Source organism: Camelina sativa, chromosome 16, assembly GCF_000633955.1.
Source record: "Camelina sativa cultivar DH55 chromosome 16, Cs, whole genome shotgun sequence".
NCBI lineage: Eukaryota > Viridiplantae > Streptophyta > Magnoliopsida > Brassicales > Brassicaceae > Camelina > Camelina sativa.
The window spans coordinates 21179118-21200369 of record NC_025700.1 but is presented as its reverse complement, the minus strand read 5'-3'; the positions used below and the strand labels follow the sequence as shown (position 1 = coordinate 21200369).

Genomic DNA, 21252 nt, shown 5'->3' with positions numbered 1-21252 from the left:
TGAGATCTTGGTTGTAAATCTAATTTTATTCTCACTAACGTTTTCATGTGCAATTAATTCATTTTTAATTGAATCAGGGTGTAGCTCACTGCAACAAACTTACAAAGTCAATAAAGAATGATGAAGGAGTAAGAACTATATTAAATTCTTATTAGTGCTTAAAAAGAAATTGTACTAAAATCAAAAGTTATAACATTGATGCTTCTATGTTATATTACATTGATGCTTTTTTGAAAAAAAAATTCAATCGGCGGATGTTTTAAATGGATCCACTTTCTCTTTCTTATTTATTTAAGCGTTTTTTACAATAATTATTTCCATATGTTTATATACTCTTTAATGTTTAAAAAATTGTACATAACAACTGTTTTGCAGTTTTTATTTTTGGTGTAGATAATAGTTCTTGCAAAATAATCTTGAATGTATTTGTTTAGTTTTTGGTTTTTATCAATAATTCTTCTTAAAAATGTTTTTGAAGTCTTTTACTTAATTTTTTTCCTTTTGTTTTGTGTTTAAGAATTGACTAAAATAATGAGAATAATTTTTTTATAAAATGTTACATTAAATATGTTGAAACCCCCCATATAATTTGGTTTAATTTTTATTTTTTGAGGAATTACCAAAAAAAACAATTCTCATTATTTATCATAAACTATATATATTGCTACGAAAAATTATAAACTATAAAAATATACTAATTTGGTAAAACATAATTAAATTTGATAAAAAACTTATTTTGATTTTGGTGGGACGGGAAAACTTATTTTGATTTTGATGGACAAGTTGGCATTATAGGGAGTAAAGTGAAATTTGATTTTTTTAAACACTTTTAGATGTGTACCAAAGGATTAATGTATTACTAAACTATACATATGCCATTAAAAAGTTGCACACACTACAAAAATTCTATATTTTGAATATTTATATCAAATACCAATAAATATTCATTAATATACAATCTAAAAATTAATAAAATGATCATAGAATAACAAATAAATGCAACATAAATTTTATTTTTTTAAATTAAAAATATTATTCTATCGTGTACCGCGGGTTAAATCCTAGTATATATATAAACATAATATGGATCATTTTTCTAATAATACTGACGTGTGTGAATTTATAAATGTGAACACACCTGTCATCATAAGTAAGCGATCGACTGTCCTTTTCTAACTAACTTCAACATTTCACTTCAATACCTTATTCAACTCTCTCTCGTCTTTATATAAACCCTACGTACTTACTCTCCTCACACTCACCGAGTCAAACCCACGTGTCAATGACCGAGTCATCCATCACCTCCGTTAAACTATCGTCTCCGGTGCAGGAGGAGGAGGACGATCATCATCATCATCTCCACCAAGAAGACTCCCATCGAACCAGCAACAAGAAACGTGTTAGACCCGACCCTGGTTACCGAGGCGTCCGGATGCGTACGTGGGGCAAATGGGTCTCCGAGATCCGAGAGCCTCGCAAGAAGAGCCGTATCTGGCTCGGCACTTTCTCTACTCCGGAGATGGCGGCGCGTGCACACGACGCCGCTGCTCTCACCATTAAAGGNCACCAAGAAGACTCCCATCGAACCAACAACAAGAAACGTGTTAGACCCGACCCTGGTTACCGAGGCGTCCGGATGCGTACGTGGGGCAAATGGGTCTCCGAGATCCGAGAGCCTCGCAAGAAGAGCCGTATCTGGCTCGGCACTTTCTCTACTCCGGAGATGGCGGCGCGTGCACACGACGCCGCAGCTCTCACCATTAAAGGAACTTCCGCCGTCCTCAACTTCCCCGAGCTCGCCACTTACCTTCCCCGTCCAGCTTCCTCCTCTCCCCGCGACGTTCAAGCCGCAGCAGCCGTAGCCGCAGCCATGGACTTCTCCTCTTCCTCTGCTCCCGTGGTCTCCGATCCAACCACGATCGTCGTCCCGGAGACGCATTTGTCTTCCTCGAGCTACTCGACTTCTACGTCGTCGTCGTTGTCACCGTCGAGCGAAGAAGCTGCGTCTACGGCGGAAGAACTTAGCGAGATAGTGGAGTTACCGAGTCTAGAAACGAGTTACGACGAGTCGTGGAACGAGTTTGTGTACGTTGACTCGGCGTATCCACCTAGTTCGCCTTGGTATTTTAATAACTGTTATAGCTTTTATTACCACAGCGACGAAAATGGCATTTCGATGGGTGAACCTTTTGAGTCTTCCAATTTTGGCCCCCTTTTTCCTTAGTTTTTCTTTTTATAAAAAAAAACATTTCAATCCCTCTTGTTTAATTTTAATTATTGGATTCACAACAGTGTTTAATATACTCAATTAAACCATATAATGTCTATTGTTTCGATCGTGATCGGATCTTCTAGGTACTGATCTGTAGATACACAATAGTGACTATACTTAGGTGAGCATTTGAGAAACTAAACTATTTATATCAAGGTATACGTACGTAGCGTGCAATACAAATATAATCTCAGATGGTTTGTTAGTTGGCATATGTGGAATCTTTCAACTTGGTTATTTATTATCACCCGCTCTGTATCTTGACATAACCTACTTTTTCAGTTTGAATTTTACTGCAGTGTATCCCTTATATATTAAAAGAAAAACATTCTCACACAAAATATTAATTTATTGTACTCATAGAGTTCCAAACACTATTTCCTTTATTTGTCATCAGTTTCTAATAATAGAATATTTACATTTACATACCATTGTATTTTTTTCAAAAATATAATTAACACCCAAAATTAAATTCTTATATTCTCTTTCTAACTTAATTATATATTTTAATTACATTTTTATAAAATCTTTTAAATGAATTTTAAGAACTCTTTGTTCACTGGTTAAATTTTAATTATTATAAAAAATTTATATATTTTTAAAATATATATATATATATATACTACACAATCAAATTTTGATTCCAATTACCGATAAATAAAATAGATTTTATAAATAAAAATTACAGTAAAAATATTTAATAATTATTTTATACCGCATATAGTGCGGGTTGTTTACCTAGTATTTATTATCACCGCTCTGTATATTTTATTGCACTGAATTGTAATTACAAGTATATTTATTTGGATGATTAAAATTAAACAAAAAAAACAATATTGTCCAAGTGAAGTAAAAATATCACCGTTTTAGCAAAACAATTGGCAGGTTAATCATTCTTATCATTTACTCTTGTTTGACTTTTTTTTTTTGCATTACTCATTAATGACTTGACTCTTTCTTTAACATGTACATGCACTAACTCATATGCAAATCCAACGATGCAGACCGATTTCAAAACCTTTTATTTATTCATTCTAACAGACGTTTGTTTGTGTTTGAACAAAATAAAGTTTTTTGTTTTATGTTAAAAATCAACTATCGCGTGAGCCTTCTCGACGAAAACATCAATCAACACCGGCTCATACGGTGATTAAATCAACCTATTTATTATAAAATCATCGTACATTGTTTTTGAACTAAAATTTATTGATACGTTAATTAGTAATGCATTAAACTATTCCGTAGGAAAAGGCCATTATATTGGGATCCGCGGTCAACGGAGGTACCACCCACGAGCACGGTCTTTATTTGTTCTTTTTCTTTCTTTCTCAAATATATCTGATTCTCTTTAATTAGTTTATTATATATTTGGATCCCATTTCATATTAATAGATACTGTTCTCTAACATATAATTTATATTGTCACTTAACATTGCATTAAATCAGATATCGGACTTTCTAAATCTCTAATTACGTAAGCATCGCAATATAATTAAGGTTATCAAAAAAAAAAGTAAGGCAATATCACCCGTTAACTCTTATAGGGTTATATAGGTACCACTAAGTCTAAAATCACTTATTTATTTAACAATCCGTCTTTTAAAACCAAATCGCAACAGCCGTTTACTCTAATCGGAAGCTTCAAAACCCTCAAACAATTCAACAGAAAAAATAATGAAAATTGCATGCATATGAAATTCAAGTATACTCTGACTTTCGAGTTGTGTAAAGTGTAATGCAAGGAGGTGAAAGACCGTTGTCGTTAAGCCAAGCTGAAGACAACTAACAAAAGCACGCTAAGATGTCCACCAAAACTGCAAACAACCATATGCCACATTGCCACTAGGTCAAAAGAAGCAAAACCTATAAATCTTCCGATCATCACACATTCACACTAAAATAGATATGTTCAATAATCTTTCCTATCATACATTTAATTCTCTCATAGACGTTATTTACATCGACTAGGTAGTTCATATATTTTTGTTTGTTTACCCTACATCAAACAAATTGGTTGTTGATTGATAGAAACATATATAACTTGGTTCATTAAATGTCAAACAAAATCCATCAATCAATTATTTAAAAAGAAAAACAAAAGAGAAGAAAGTTTGTTGATATATACTTCTGAAACTTGCATTTGGTCAAAGATTTGATAGCCCCGTATATAGTTTTTTTTTTGTTTCTGTTGTTTTAGAATTAGTACAAGTCATGATGCTCAAACTCGGGACATTCTTAACCCTCATTCTTTGGATGGCCGGATAGCACATTGAGCTACTACCAACAGATTATTATAACTTGCTTCATAACTATTNAAAAAAAAAAAAAAAAAAAAAAAAAAAAAAAAAAAAAAAAAAAAAAAAAAAAAAACTATTCTAGCTCCTTACGTTGAATCATAATTTGGATTTTGAAGAACTCCTATATTTTTTTCCTTCAGTACCCATGTGCTGACGTTAATTAACTCTATATATGCTAACGAAAATATGTTATGAAGAAATATACACTTGAAAATTTGAATACATTTATACAAAGTTACTAGAATCATATTATTACAAAAAAAAANAAAGAAAAAAGATTTCAATATTTCTAGACAGCATTAATATATACAAGATTAGTCAAACGTATATCAAAAAGTCGCTTTGGCCGAGTGGTTAAGGCGTGTGCCTGCTAAGTACATGGGGTTTCCCCGCGAGAGTTCGAATCTCTCAGGCGACGTTATTATTATTTTCTTTTTTGTTTGTTTGTGACCGACTTAGATAGACACTCCGTGTATATAAAACTACACTAAAACCTCTATAAATTAATAAACACTATAAATTAATAAATTTTGCTGGTCTCAAGTCGGGCCAGCGTAAAAATTAACAATATTCGATAAGATAATAAGATAATAATTTTTTCGAAATCTCCTTATAAAATATGGTCCCAATAATATCATAAATTAATAATTATGTAAATTTATATATATATATATATATATACTGATATAATAGTGTATGTTTCTCCTAAAGCTCAATTCTATAGAACAATTGTAATGTTGTATTTTCAACCTATAATAATATCTCTAAAATATTTTATAACATGTCATACAAATAATTAAAATTTAAAGTTTTAATTTTTAGATATGCATCATTTACAATTTGATAATTTGACAGATTATTAAAATAGGAGAATTGATATTATTATTCATAGATTTGAATTTATGTGTCTCATGTGTATAAGTCAATTTGTCTATAATATTTGTAATTTATTGTAAATAGTGCTTTCTAAATATTACAAGTTCAATTCCTAAACCATAAAATTTATAACATCCGAAAGTTTAATCTTATTTTGCTATAGTTATTCCAATTCATAATTTTTTAAAAAATAAACAATTAAAAATATATCTATAAATTAATAATTATTAATTTACACTATAAAATAATAATTATTAATTTATAGATAAATTAATATCACTACAAATTAATAAAATGTCTTAGTCCCAACATTATAGAGGTTTTACTGTACAGTATTGTTTTTTTTTTTTTAATCTTATCAAACCCTAAAAAGGCTACACGCCTGATTTTGGAGAAACCAAGCTTCACCTCCTCCGTTCGTTCTTCTTCATAGCTCACCGCCGCATCGCACAACGTCGATTGGGTAAGCATCTTCGACTTATCTCCTTAGACACTTTTTTTTCCAGCTTTCCTCCTATGGTTTCGTTTTCTACTGTTTCTTTTTAGGTTTTTATCGATCTCAAAAGTTTAAACGATTGTTAATCCACGATTTGTTGGATTTGATGGAAATTTACTCGGGATCTAATTTGTTGCCTCGAGTTTTATCGCTAGAAACCCTAATTTCGGGGAGATCTGTGGCTTATACCATTGAGAAGCTTGTAGTTCTAATTACGGATTAAAGGTATTATATCATCTAATGGTTTTGTTTTGTTTACTGTTGTTGTTCTTTGTTTGCAGGAGACCTGATTCGCGAGAGTTGATATTTTCTTCTAGCCATGACGCCTCTTAAAGACCTTTTACCTGACCCCAAATCAACCACTACCACGCATTATGATCATTCTAATGATCCATGGTTCAAAAACCGTTTCGTTGAAAACGAGGCCGAGAAGTCCGCAACCATCATCTTTAAAGTGGTACCTGTTTACCTGAAACGTCAAGGTTTCCGTCCCAAGAATCCTGAGGATTTTGGTGATGGTGGTGCTTTCCCTGAGATTCATCTTGCTCAGTTTCCTCTTGGTATGGGTAGGAATAAATCAAATAAGCCTGGAGCCAAGACTCTCCCTGTTACTGTCGATGCTCAGGGTAACGTTGTCTTTGACGCCATTGTGAGGCAGAATGAGAACTCCAAAAAGATTGTTTATTCTCAGCATAAGGATATTATTCCAAAGATTCTCAAAGACGAGGGGTACTTGGATACTGTATTGGATGAAGAGGAGGAATTGCAGAAGGAGATACAGGAGACTGCTGAGGAAACAAAAGCTGCCATTGAGAAGATTGTGAATGTGAGACTCAGTGCAGCGCAGCCTAGTAATGTGGCAAGGCAGTCGGGTGAGTCCAAGTACATCAAGTATAAGCCTTCCCAGCAATCTGCAGCGTTCAATTCCGGTGCTAAAGAGAGGATTATTAGGATGGTGGAGATGCCTGTAGACCCACTTGATCCACCAAAGTTCAAGCATAAGAGAGTCCCAAAGGCTTCTGGTTCTCCGCCTGTTCCGGTCATGCATTCACCGCCCAGGCCTGTTACCGTCAAGGACCAACAAGACTGGAAAATCCCTCCTTGCATCTCAAATTGGAAGAATCCAAAGGGTTACACAATCCCTCTTGATAAACGTCTAGCTGCTGATGGAAGAGGCCTACAGGACGTTCAGATCAATGATAACTTTGCCAAGTTATCAGAGGCGCTCTATGTAGCTGAGCAGAAAGCTAGAGAGGCTGTTTCAATGCGTTCAAAGGTGCAAAAAGAGATGTCAATGAAGGAGAAGGAAAGGAAAGAGCAGGAATTGAGGGCTCTTGCCCAAAAAGCTCGCTCTGAAAGAACTGGTGCAGCTGTGAGTATGCCTGTTTCATCGGACAGGGGTAGGAGTGAAAGTGTTGACCCAAGGGGTGATTATGACAACTATGACCGGGAGAGAGAAAGGGAAAGAGAGAGGGAAGGGCCAAAAGAGACTAGAGAGGAAAGGGAGGAACGGATTCAGAGAGAGAAGATCCGAGAAGAGCGTCGTAGGGAAAGAGAGAGGGAGAGAAGGTTGGAAGCTAAAGATGCTGCCATGGGCAAGAAGAGCAAGATCACAAGAGATAGAGACCGTGATATCAGTGAGAAAGTTGCTCTTGGAATGGCATCTACTGGAGGGAAAGGTGGTGAAGTTATGTATGATCAACGGCTGTTTAACCAGGACAAAGGAATGGACTCTGGATTCGTTGCTGATGACCAATACAATTTATATGACAAAGGCTTGTTTACTGCACAACCCACTCTTTCAACGCTGTACAAGCCAAAGAAGGATAACGATGAAGAAATGTATGGAAACGCAGATGAACAGCTCGACAAGATCAAGAACACTGAGAGGTTTAAACCTGACAAAGCTTTCACAGGGGCTTCCGAGAGGGCTGGTACCAAGAGAGACCGACCTGTTGAGTTTGAGAAGGAAGAGGAAAATGATCCTTTCGGTCTAGACAGGTGGGTTTCTGATTTGAAGAAAGGTAAGAAACCTTTGGACAAAATCGGGTCTGGAGGAACTATGAGAGCAAGTGGCGGTGGTGGTAGCTCGTCAAGGGATGACCATGGCGGATCTGGTCGAACCAAGATCAATTTCGAACGCAGTGGCCGTTGAAAATCATGACAACGAAACCTTTGTTTGATTCCAATATATAACTTGTTATCTTGGATCTGTTGAAACAGTGTTTGCTTTTGATTCAATATCTATGTTGTAGCGACTTGTGTTGAGTCTCTGAACTCCACTCGAATACAATCTTTCAACTTCATATATCAGATCTTTGAGCTTTATTACTACTACTTTTTGATTAATGTAATAAATCTGTGTTACATAACATAGCATCCTAGCTCAAAAGTTTTTCAGAAGAGTTTTTGTTATAATTTGGATCAGGACAAAAAACAAGAAGACACACATGTTCTTCTTCTCTGGTCTCACTCTGATCTCCAAGCTTCATGTTACAACTAAGACGAGAACAAATCACTTGACAATCTTCCACCGTCTGAATCATATCGCCTCTGTCTCAGCTTCCACGCTTACGTCTCTTTGGCCTCAAGATCGAAACAATATCTTGGCTACTCTGTTAACAAACTGCACTAGTCTCGCTCGTGTCCGTCGGATCCATGGTGATATCTTCCGCTCACGCATCCTCGATCAATACCCGATCCCTTTCTTATGGAACAACATCATGCGATCCTACATACGACATGATTCTCCTCTCGATGCAGTTCAAGTGTACCTCGGCATGGTGAGATCAAATATTTTGCCCGATCGATACACTCTTCCGGTTGTAATCAAAGCCGCCGTTCAGATTCATGACTTTACGATGGGAAAGCAGCTTCATTCCGTCGCCGTGAGGTTAGGGTTCGTCGGAGACGAGTTCTGCGAGAGTGGGTTTATAACGTTGTATTTCAAAGCAGGGGAATTTGAGAATGCACGTAAGGTGTTCGATGAAAATCCTGAGAGGAAGCTGGGGTCTTGGAACGCTGTTATCGGAGGGTTGAATCACGCTGGGCGAGCTGATGAGGCTGTGGAAATGTTTACGGAGATGAAAAGGAGTGGATTTGAGCCGGATGATACCACTATGGTGAGTGTGACTTCAGCTTGTGGAGGATTAGGTAACTTGAGCTTAGCTTGTCAGTTGCATAAATGCGTTCTACAAGCTAAAACCCAAGACAAATCAGATATCATGATGATGAATTCTCTCATTGATATGTATGGAAAATGCGGGCGTATGGATTTAGCTAGTCTAGTGTTCGGGAAAATGCCACAGAGAAACGTTGTTTCCTGGAGTTCCATGATCATGAGTTACGCAGCTAACGGGAATACATTAGAGGCCTTGGAATGCTTCCGTCAGATGAGAGATATTGGTGTTAAACCAAACAAGGTCACGTTCGTGGGAGTTCTCAGTGCTTGCGTCCATGGAGGTCTTGTCGAGGAAGGAAAAGCGTATTTCGCAATGATGAAGTCAGAATTCGAACTAGAACCGGGCTTATCGCACTACGGATGCATAGTTGATCTGTTGAGCAGGGATGGGCAGCTTGAGGATGCCAAGAAAGTCGTGGAAGGGATGCCAATGAAGCCTAACGTGATGGTTTGGGGTTGTTTGATGGGTGTGTGTGAGAAGTTTGGAGACGTTGAGATGGCTGAGTGGGTGGCTCAACACATGGTCGAGCTCGAGCCTTGGAACGATGGTGTGTATGTTGTCTTGGCTAATGTGTATGCACTCAGAGGGATGTGGAAAGATGTTGAGAGAGTTAGGAATATGATGAAAGACCAGAAGCTTGCTAAGGTTCCTGCCTATAGCTATGCTTCAACGACATTTTGAAAAATCCATGTTTTTGATAAATGTTCCCCTTTATGTTCGAACAACATAATATAAAATCCTAATATAAAGAAGAGAAATTACTAAATATTTTTTTTAAAAAAACCAAATATTTCAAGTGTAATCGATAGAAGTTAGTAGCCAGAGAAATTACTTAACATCTTTTCATATTATTACTTAAACAACACATTCTAAAACAATGTAATTCTTTCATTCATTTCAGCAATTACATATTACGCTAGTGTGATTTAGTTTTTAACAAAAATAAATAGCCACATTTTACTACTTTCAAATCAGTTTCATATTTTCTACCCACAAATTAAGTTCTGAAAGAGTTTAAACCTACAATAAAAGTCGTTAACCAATCAAACATTTACATTAAGCATGTCTTTCTGTTTGGATAAATTAATCATATACTTTGTTAGGATGAAACACTATATATATTTTTTTTTATATAAATAACCTGCAAATAACTATATATGGGTTTTCATTCAACATTTAATGGAGATTAAATTTGTGAACTCTTATTGGCCTAGCGATTTTTTAAGTTCAATACTTGATAAAAAATGGGCTTTACTTTCTCAACATATTAGGCCCATCATTATCAATATAACTGACATGTTTTTTTTTTTTTTTTTCTTCAAATCTCATAATCATCAAAACTCAAAAGTAATATCTAATAGTTCAATAAACAAAATGAAAAAAATGTAAAGTTAATGCAACTCCTAATCTGAGTCAGCATCTACAATCTCACCGTCAAAGAAATTTTGGTTTTATTTGTATATAGGTAAGTGTAGCACTAAAGTTGTTGAGATGTAGTAATTGGTTCTGCTACTTATTAAGCTCTTGTTTTCCTCTTAAGTTTTTAATAACCAAAGAAAAAGTTAGTCCGATAGATATACATAACAAGAACAACAGTTGTTCAAATATCACTCTCACGCAAATTAATATTTACTACGGGGCTACATGCCCAATGGTGGAGATTGTGGTTCGGACCGTAGTCCATAAGGCGATGAAAGATGACGCCAGAAACGGCGCCGTTTTGCTTCATCTTCAATTCCACGACTGCTTCGTCGAGGTTTGATCATAGACTTCTTTGTTAACCTCTCTTATTTATCCTTTTTAAATTAAGCAAACAAATTTTAATTAACGAAACAAATTCTGTAGATCACATCTAAATCTTAACCATTTTTTATAAACTCAAACCGACATATAACTTTGTTTAATTGTAAAATCTAAACTCTAGCCACTCTTTTATAAACCCAAACCGACATATAATTTTGTTTAATTGTAAAACCTAAAGTCTCTTTTATAAACCCAAACCGACATATAATTTTGTTTAATTGTATAATCTAAACCCTAACTACTCTTTTGTAAACCCAAACTGACTTATAATTTCGTTTAATTGTAAAATCTAAAACCTAACCACTCTTTGGTAAACTCAAACCAACATATAATTTTGTTTAATTATAAAATCTAAATACTAACTATTATTTTATAAACTCAAACCGACATATCATTTTAAAAATTATAATTTTAAACCCTACTTTTCTTTTATAGACCCAAACCGACGTAATTTCCCTATTTTTTTTGTTTATGTTTTGCTTATGTTTTGCTCATATTTTGCCAATATTTTTATATTTTTGTTCATTTATTAACTTAAACTGTTGTAGTCAAACACAATGTTCTTACAATGATTTTTAAATTAAATTAATGTTTTGAAAATATTTGATATAATGTTATAGAATTTGAATAACAATAAATCTGAATTTTTCTTTAGACCTTTGTTATATTCAAACCAAACATGGTATCATCACGTGTCAGTACTCTTGCATCGTCAAAATTCAACATCACCAATTTGATTTAGTTTTTGGATGGATTATTTAACTCTTCAGATTGTTTATGAAACTTTCGTTTGAAAAAGGAGTCAACGAGAGGAACTAATGTTTGTGTGGGTTTTCTCATTGGGCCATTAACTTAATTAGGCCCAAACTGAAAGTGATTTTGAACATTAGACGACCGACCCATCGAGGAATGAAGAAAGTCCATTGACCGTTGGTGCTCCACTTCCTTGATCCTTTTTGAGTTTTTGTAAAAAAGAAAGGTAATCTCTTCACATGATATTATTGGTTTCGTCAACGTACGTGTTAAAATAATATTTTGCTTCTTCCACTAATCGTTTTATACACTTGCTTGAACGTTCAAAGGTAGATGATTAGGGTAAGAGAGTTGTCTCTATTACAAGAGTCATAGGATAATAACAACCAAAGAAAGGATACTGTCTCCTTGTGCAGAGTAAAGTCTTCTCATACCGAAACTGCCTCTTTAATTTTTTGCATCTCCATAGAGTCTGCACGCTTAGTGACAGCAGCACTAAAGTCTAAAGCATAAAAGAAATGTATTTAGGAAGGGATTCTCCGAAGTTCTCACCAAATTTTATGCCTAAACATCTCTTCTTCCTCTACTTTGTATTTATAATTTCTCTCTTGTTTCTTTGCGTTCCCAATAATTTGGGACTAAAGTCTATATACAACTTAATGGGCGTCGTCCGTTTATCAAACCAAGTCGTTGCTAGTAACCTGTGTCATTAAGCCAATACAGATATATACTGCCATCTGTTGTCTCTCTCCTTGTTTCTTCTTCTTTGATTCTCTATTGTTAGTAAACTTTTATTATACTATACATTACCCCAAAATAAAATAAAAATTTGTTTTATCCCATATGAAAATTTTAAATTCCAAGTGACTAAATAGCATCTAAATCAAGAATTTCTAAATCATTGAATTATTTATCAGCTACCGTCAGTCGGATATTATAATATTCTCAGAGATTCCATTGTCATGACAACATTAAATTATCATCTTGATCGGTACACATGCGTGAGACAAATCTATTAAAAGGTTATACTAATATGGATTAGCCATCAATGGACAAAATTGATTACGAGATAATCTTGCTTCCAAATATGTAACAACGAGTTTGATTGATAGTAAACCCATTTGAATCACCATTATGTTATATGCTATTACGTCATTGACGTGTGTATTATATATCTGCTTTGAATAGACAGATAGAGTAATGAAGATATACAATATTAATCTCGTGAGGCTTTGGTATTTGGCTTTTCTATTGGCATCATGATAACCAAAAGATAATACTTTGACAATGTTAAGTGTTACGGTACCAATACCATTTTCTAGCTAAAAGACTAAAACTATAGCTAAGCGCCTAAGAAGAATGTCACCAAACCAATCAAATTTGTAACTTTTTGTCATCATTGACCTTTCAAAATTCACCTTTTCATCTTTTTAAACAAAAATAAATAATGATATGGGCAGTCAAAAAAATAAAAATAAATAAATAAATAATGATACTAATCTGTTTACGTTCATGTTAACTTCATCTAGATGAAATATCAGTTTCGACGTTATGAAACAAGACTTACCAAAATTATCTTCAGATAGAAGTTTTATCTATAAAGTTTCCACGTATATCAATCATTAAATATGTGGTATATACAACAAGTGGAAAATGACATGAAACGACTTTTCTACCGTCACGTATGCAAAATTTCGACTTATATTTCACTATTTCGAGGAAAAGGGGAAAAAAAAGTCTTGACTCAGCAGACGTTAAATAAATATAAAGTATTAAACAACAAATATTTTATAAGAGAACGAATATTAAACAATTCATTTAATAATGCAATTAAGAATGGATAAGATAGCGACACACCTCATTACACTTATAAATACACACAAGAGAGACTTATCGGTACGTCATTTCTTGCTCTCAAAAAAAAAAAAAAAACAAGAAGAATAGGAAGAATAGGAAGAGACACGTGAGAGAATATTTTGAGATGGGAAGTTTGGGAGAAGAAGATTTAGAGAAGCTTGTGCTAGATTATATCGAGTCATCTCAGGTCACAGCCTCCTATCATACGGACAAGTCTTCAACAGCTCTTATCAGTCTTCAGGTTGTATCTCTTTTCACCCAAATGCATTTTCACTTCTTTTTCTTATTGATGAAAAATTAATGATTCAAAAATTTTAAAAATATTAACAGGAGATTATTGGAGAAAAAAGAGAAGAGGAGAAGAATCTTGAAGAGAAGATAGAGTCGTTTATGGAGAGAAAAAGATTATCATACGAAGGAGACGATGAGAAGAGAGATGTGATGAAAAAGATTGTCTCTAAACTCAGATCTGACGGCTACGATGCTTCATTCTCCAAAACCTCATGGGACTCTTCTTTTGATCATCTTGAAGGTAAACAATAAATTACAACTCATTAAGAAACTATATATATGTTTGAGACTTTAGAAAATATCTATGTTACCAATATTTATATAAGTTGAAAGTCAAGAATTTAAATTTGTGGGTTTTGTGGAAATAAGTAATTTATTGGTTGTGAAAATGTTTTACAGGGTGTAGAGTGTTTAGGTGCACGAGGAAGTATGAGTACATTGACGTCATGGTGAAAGGTGATGGCGACGGGGATGACATAAGCCAGCTGAGACGTGTGATAGTTGATCTTGATTTCAAATCTCAGTTTGAGTTGGCGAAACAGACAAAAGCTTACAAAGACATGACGGAGCTGCTTCCGACAGTGTTCGTGGCGACAGAGGAAAGACTCAGGAGAGTGGTTTCGTTGGTTTGTGGTGAGATGAAAAAGTCGATGAAGAAAGAAGGAATGTCTAGACCACCATGGAGGACTTCGAGGTACATGCAGTCCAAGTGGCTACCTGAGAATCGTCGAAGAGTCTCTAGCTGTAAGAAAGGGTCTTGGTCTTGGTCTGTGTTTGATGATGGTGGTGAAGAAGCTAGGAGCTGGACAATGAATGGTAGTGGTTCCAAAACTAAGTGTTGTTTTCCTATTTTCTGAGAGGAATGCGCAGCGTTTTTTTGTTTTCGTTTTTATGAGTACTTCAAAAAGTAAAAACAATTGATCGGAGTTGTTTTTTGTTCGTTGCTTTGCTTCGTACGATTATTTCTTTTTTTGGGGGGTGTTCTGGAGATTTTTGTGTTGCCTTAAAGAAAAAAACTAAAAGTGGGGCTTGTTGTGTCAGGTTTTTTCTGATGTTCTATCATTGCATCTTCTACTTGTATCGATAGCTGATGGGATATATACATATATATAAAATATGTTTTTGTCGTGATGCAAATCTCCATTTAATAAATGTTTTTAAATTTTCGAATGATGATGCTTCATCCATATTTCAAAATTATCTATGTGCCTTCACCTATAATGTTTTTTAATTTATTTTGGGGTTAAAAGATATACTTACAATGTTTTTGTGGTTATGTTTCAAATTGATCCCTTTGAGAAGGATAAATGGATAAAATCTCTAATGTTTTTGAGAAGAAAAAGAATATTCCCTTTTAATATCTAAAGTTCTTTTGGTTCAAGATTATATTGATTATGTTGGATAATATTCTTGATACGAGGACTATCTTCCCTCGAAACGGAAGAATTAGTTAAATAAAATATCTTGAACGTTTGTTATGGTTTTTTAGTTTGAAAAATTAGGTGAATTGTAGATCAAAAATTTTAAGAAAAGAAATCAGTGAGAGTTTAGTTAACATGTGAGATGAAAAAACAAAACGATAGAGATGCCGAATTAATCGAAATAATTTTAGGTGATAGTAAGAAAAATGGTATATCGACCAGTAATTCAATATCACCGTATGATATAAGTTAAAAGAGCTCTAAGCACAGACTTTTTCATGAAGTTCGGAAGATAAATTTTCCTTGTTCTTTGCATTCATTGTATAAAAATGTATATAATCATAAATTCATAATCTGTAGCTTCTCCGATTGATACTAATCAGAATCATATGATAAGAACGGCGAGGTGTATAAGAAGATATCAGATAAAATATCTAAAGTCGAAACTGTAATTTAATTAACAATAACCAATTAACCAAACAAAACCATCACTTTCAACCACACTTTGATAAGTAATCCATCTTTTTCTTTTTGTTTTTGTTTTTGTTTTTTTGTCTTATCTATTTCGTCACGCTTTATTTTTTCCGAGTTAATCCGAAGGAGCTTGCTAGAAACTACGGCTAAGCACACAGTAATCAAAATTCAAAAGTCAGAAAGATAATTAACTAAGATATGCATTATCTATCTAGTTAACTAAAACTAAATACGTCACTAAATTGAATTGAATAGTAATATAAGAGAGGAGACAATTTAGATGAAGGGAAAGAAGAGACAGAGAAGGGATCTAGTAGTGCACTATGATTTGATCAAATAAATTTTGATATGAAGTGGACAGTCAGAGACTGCTTATGAGCTAAGCCAGAGGAGTATATGAGAAGATATAGTCTCGAGCTCCTCATTTCTTTAACTTTTTATTTATGACTGATTTGACATTTTAATTAAAAAATATAACAACAATTACTTGAAGAAGAGAGAACCGTGTTAAGTTGACTTCAAAAAAATAAATTTAAATCATTCAAAATCCAACTTGGTACCAAATTGGATCTAAATTGTTTTGGTAAACAATGTGAAATTTGGATGCAAGAATAAAAAAGGTTAAAGAATTTATTGGAATGTATTTGCAAATATATGGTTTTAAAGGGGAAAATGGGGAAGTGTGTACGTGTGAAAGGACAAGAAGTAAAAATGCTTCCAGAGAAGAAACAGCGAGATGTGTCAGCTTCTGCACTCAACCTCACATCATACTTACTACTATATTTGACAGTTGAGAAATCCAACGGCAGCAGCAGTAGCCGAGCTACACATAAGATACTCAAATAGCTCTGTTCTTATGTTTTCTCTTTTCTTATTCTCTTTCCCAAATCGGACTTTACTTCAGTTGACGTCACTCGTCTGTCACAATTTTTTGTTCATTTATTAATAGAAGATACTCCTTTTTTTTTTTATGACGCCCAAAAGATTTTGTAGTTTTTTGTTCTTAGTAAATAACTTTGCAAAAATGATTTTAACCAATTTCAATAGAGGAGTAAAATTTCCTCAAGTTACATTACTTGATTGATTAGCTGCCATAATTGTGTACGAAGAACAGTCCAATTAAACTGTACCACGATGAATACACACAAACCCCAAAACTCGATCTCTCTGATGGGGTGTAGTCATTCATGTTTGTATACGTAAGATTCGACGAACCTGACCACAAAATTTTCTTCTTCTTTCCATTGCCTCTCCATCATGATGATGATATATATATCTTGTTCGGTGGTTCTTTCTTCTATGCTCTCCATATCATACGGTAGAATCTTAAAAGACTAATTTACACAAACTCTTTTGGATCTTTACACCATATGGCTACCTGATCTTGATATCCTTTGTGCTTCTTCCAAGTCCTTGAGAAATCTGACAACCAAAATCACTCTTCAGCTCACATTTTTATGATATTCAGTTTTTATGAAACCAAGTTGCAATTCCTTCTAATCATTCATTCAACACCAATTTTTGTGTGTTCAATAACTTAGCTACCCAATGCTGATTCCTAATAATATGATTAATTCTGTTTCTGACACGGAACCCCAGCATAAGTACTGCGCTACCACTCGGAACCTGTCTTAAACCCCGGCATTACCCGGTTTCCCGGTTTAGTGTAATTACTTGAACGTACCTCTTGGAATTAAGTACTGCGCTACCACCGAGAATAAATCGAATCCCGGAGTTAGTGGCATTTTGTAGAGCAACAGAGCGCGATTCTTCATATGTTGTTCCACCAACCATGAAAATAACCACCTCTTGTGGCCTTTATAAACCAGAAATCATGCAAAATTTGATTAGTTGATGTAAGTTTACGCATAGCAAAGATCCGTAACTGTCAACCGAGAGTAGTTTTGACTTTTAATAATTTGAAAGAACTAGTGGCACATACCGTCCCTGTTGAAAATGATCTCCAACAAATGGGTAGTCCACATCTCGTAATCTCCCTCTGGTTATGCTCTCCATTGTTTGAAACAGAAGGGGCTGATGTTGAGTGTAGACATTCTCAACCCCCTGTATTTTTCAAGAAATCAGTAACATGAGATATATCGGGAGAGATAGAATGTTCCTGGAGAGGTATAATCTCAGATACAGACCTTAAGTCCACGAGCCATGTTGCGCGCTATATTCAAAAGATCTCTATTTCCAAATAGATCACCAGTACGCTTCTCCATACCAGCTTGTTTCAGGAGAAATTGAACTAGCTGCAGTTGTGTGGCATCCAGTAAGTTATGATATGAAAAAGCATGGATCCAGAGTAGGATTTGAGGGTACTTTTATCAAGTTATTCCGATTAATAAGTAAAACCCACCATGAGAGAAATTAAACAATCGGCAAACAAGTATACTAGTAGCAGAATTAAATCACTATTTACCCTAAAAGGAGATGCAGAAGCATATATTCAAAGCTACAAGAACGAAATGCAAAACTAAAAGGAAACAGATGGTACCCCTGGTTTGTACTTTGGTGACCGTGAAGCCAATTTATTGAACAGTTGCATCAACTGAACGGGATTTTCTTTCTCATAGCGCAAAGCATACAGCATTACCAAACGTAGTCGGTCGATGTCAGACACACTTTCATTACTTAAGAGATCCGTAACTGCCTGCAAATAAAGCATGAAAAGAGATTCAGATCTCCGTGCTAACAAGGAGCCTAACTAGCTATGAATTATGATGATCTTTAATTGTTACAAAATTGCATCTCACTGGATACATTTGTATGGGACCAGTGCAAGACATAACGGGTACTGAATGCGGAATTATTCAGTCAGACCTTCTGCATATTGCTACTAATAAAGCACTTCTCCGTATAGTTATTATTGATGAATGCAAGATTTCTCATGGGATAGTGAGTAAAATGGTATAGTAAATATTCATCACAGATATTCCCTACCTCATATGCAGCTCCTTGGCCACCATTGCAAGCCAAATCCTGCTCTGTTTGTGAAACCATCATCAGTTTCCTTGCTTCAACTAGCTTGCTCATTTCAGTAACCAGAGTTACATGCTTTGAGACGTTGCCTTGCATCTTTTTGTACTCAGGGTAGTTATTAACAAATCTGGCCATGTCCTCTGTAAAACCAACACATTCACAGATTATAACTGTAACCAGCACCAGAAACTTTATTTAAACGTCTTTGTAGAAAATAGTTTAGACTAGCCATGTTTGTACCTACTGTCTGGATATTCTGGTTACTCTTTGCCACCTGCTGAAAGTCATCTACCATTCGCTTGATGTTCATTCCAATATCCCCAAAATTTTCATACATGTTAGATTTGAAAAATGCATCTTGTTCTGATGATAGAACCACCTCCTGCCAGGAAACGAGATGTATTAGCTATAAGGTTCCCAACTAATAATACTGTCTATGGCATTGGAAAAAACAAACCACTTGCTGATCTTTTGAAAGACTTCCAATGGCTTTCAAGTCCACTTTATTATCCTGAAGTCCTATGAGCTCGTGCACCATTGCCTACAGAAAATCTCTTTAATGAGCAAGTCTTATTCAACTAGAAAAGCAAGGCATCTGTACCACAGAGTACATAATTTTATTTAGTCAATATACCATAGAGTAGCACAATAATTTTATTTAGTCAAGATAACCTGGTATGTCCACTGATTCAGCAATGGGGTAACCGGGTCATCTCTTCTGTCAATTACAAGCAGCAGCGGAGAGCTTTCAGTCCGTCTAAAGTCAAAAAGAGCGCTTTCATGCTGATACATCAATTTCTGAAACATGAAAGTGTCTTTCAAATGACTACAGGATACCGGAAATAAATAGACTCCTTTATAGCTAAGCAAGCTGGAAATTAGTTCCATCACATGCATGCAAACGGGAAGAAATAAAATTTCAAGAGGTCGTCAAACAACTTCACTTACAGCTGTTTCCTGTGCGATCCTTTTTGCAGTATCAGAGGTCCTCTGATATCTGATGACAGGTCTTCGCTTCAACGCCAGAAACACTGCCGCAATTCCATCAACAACACGATCGGAGAAGCGTTGCAAACCAGAGGGATCAACAACGGCTGGGATCATATATAGGTGGTTTGATGCCATATTCAATGTGAAATGATATGGATCACCAGCAACAAAGTCTGCATAATACTCCTGCAACATACAACCCAAAAAAGACTATGTTAAACAAGCCACTACTACCTCGAGTGTACCAAGCAATATAGGTTTGAATCAGATAACTTGAAACAGGTAGAGGATATAATAAGCTCCACAAATCAGGCTTGTTCAAACTCAGAGACAGCTAAAATCTATACTTATACTGACCAATCAATATACTATGAATCATTCGTTTAGTATCAGTATCCAATTCAAAAACATCATGGAGGAGGGAATTGTAAAAATCACCTGAACTTGCTGTACAACTTCTTGCTCATCCGAATCAGCCAAAATATGAATCTGAGTATCCTTTAACAGGTTGGAGAAAACTGAAAGATTTCATTACAAAAACAAAATCAAAATATGTATCAACGTCCGTTAACAATGATAAACTCGAAAAAGGTGTAACAACGTACACAAATGGTATTCTCCAAATCTAGGATTGGCAAGCTGGTATCGTAGTTTCTGAATATTCTCTGAAGTTGGACGGATGAAATAAACAGCTTTCAGATGCGACATCGATTCTTTCGATACAGAGATTGAATCTATCATCTCCACGAGAAAAACTTCTTTCTGAAGCAGCTCTGACTGTGAATACACAATGCTTACATTGCTAACCTGCAAATTCAAACAATAGATAAATAAATAAACATATAATGACGACGAAACGATGTGTCTAAATCACGATTCCAGATATACAAATCAGAGAAGATCAGTAATCGAAGAAGACGAGATCGGATTATTGTACCGTTTCCGAGTCGAGTATGAGAACCTTCATGCCGGAGATGTCCTGAAGCATCCGATTGATATAATCACGCACAGACGTGACCAGCACCATCGTACCACCGCAAAAATTACGCTACGGTTAGCTTGTTTGAATTCAGATCTACGGCGATTGATCTCGTCGATTACTGTTTTGACAACGAAGGCTTTGGCGAATTCGTTCAGTATCTCAGATCTTCCTTAATCAAGAAGAAGGGCCTCCCCGAGACTCAAACGAAGACGATATGAGTTTTTGCAAAACAAATCCTATTTTATCTGGTACTTCCTTTTTATTAACACTAACTTATTTTTTATTTATTTAAACCCAATCTTTCCAGAAAAGCTGTAGAGACAAACGGCGGTCCAAAAACATAACGGCGTCTACCAAAAACCAAAAGAAATCTATCAACCAATAAACTTACCTACATGGATTTTCTATTTTTAGATTTTTTTTTTTTTACTTATTCCTTAGCTTAACGTTTTCATTAATATCATAGTATTTAATTCTATAATTATTTATTTATTTAAAGATCTCTTACCCGTAATCTAAGATCCTTGCAGTTATATAGTACTTTTTAAATGAAATCTAAGTTGTGGCATGTAA

At 34.9% G+C, this 21252-nt stretch overlaps 5 protein-coding genes and 1 non-coding gene across 6 annotated transcripts; 5 read left to right on the top strand and 1 right to left on the bottom strand.

The window, feature by feature from the left end:
- Positions 1140–2224, top strand: LOC104751617 (ethylene-responsive transcription factor ERF037). The gene is made up of 2 exons (XM_010473603.2): positions 1140–1351; positions 1565–2224. Exons 1-2 carry the CDS (start codon positions 1283–1285, stop codon positions 2222–2224), a joined length of 729 nt encoding a protein of 242 aa, XP_010471905.1. The 5' UTR covers positions 1140–1282.
- TRNAS-GCU lies at positions 4906–4987 on the top strand. The gene has a single exon. It is a non-coding gene; the product is annotated as a tRNA-Ser (tRNA).
- LOC104751616 (SNW/SKI-interacting protein) lies at positions 5794–8275 on the top strand. Its single transcript, XM_010473602.2, has 2 exons — positions 5794–5908; positions 6223–8275. Exon 2 carries the CDS (start codon positions 6261–6263, stop codon positions 8094–8096), a length of 1836 nt encoding a protein of 611 aa, XP_010471904.1. The 5' UTR covers positions 5794–5908; positions 6223–6260; the 3' UTR covers positions 8097–8275.
- LOC104751615 (pentatricopeptide repeat-containing protein At1g77170-like) lies at positions 8352–9825 on the top strand. Its single transcript, XM_010473601.2, has one exon. The coding sequence runs from the start codon at positions 8392–8394 to the stop codon at positions 9802–9804; it is 1413 nt and encodes a 470-aa protein (XP_010471903.1). The 5' UTR covers positions 8352–8391; the 3' UTR covers positions 9805–9825.
- LOC104751613 lies at positions 13603–14907 on the top strand. Its single transcript, XM_010473600.1, has 3 exons — positions 13603–13777; positions 13867–14068; positions 14227–14907. Exons 1-3 carry the CDS (start codon positions 13661–13663, stop codon positions 14682–14684), a joined length of 777 nt encoding a protein of 258 aa, XP_010471902.1. The 5' UTR covers positions 13603–13660; the 3' UTR covers positions 14685–14907.
- LOC104751612 (vacuolar protein sorting-associated protein 45 homolog) lies at positions 16767–20919 on the bottom strand. The gene is made up of 13 exons (XM_010473599.1): positions 20635–20919; positions 20303–20504; positions 20136–20215; positions 19656–19883; positions 19380–19505; positions 19165–19248; positions 18948–19089; positions 18669–18847; positions 18223–18378; positions 17870–17977; positions 17665–17786; positions 17407–17538; positions 16767–17144 (listed from the first exon to the last, which is right to left on the bottom strand). The coding sequence occupies exons 1-13, from the start codon at positions 20722–20724 to the stop codon at positions 17084–17086; spliced, it is 1710 nt and encodes a 569-aa protein (XP_010471901.1). The 5' UTR covers positions 20725–20919; the 3' UTR covers positions 16767–17083.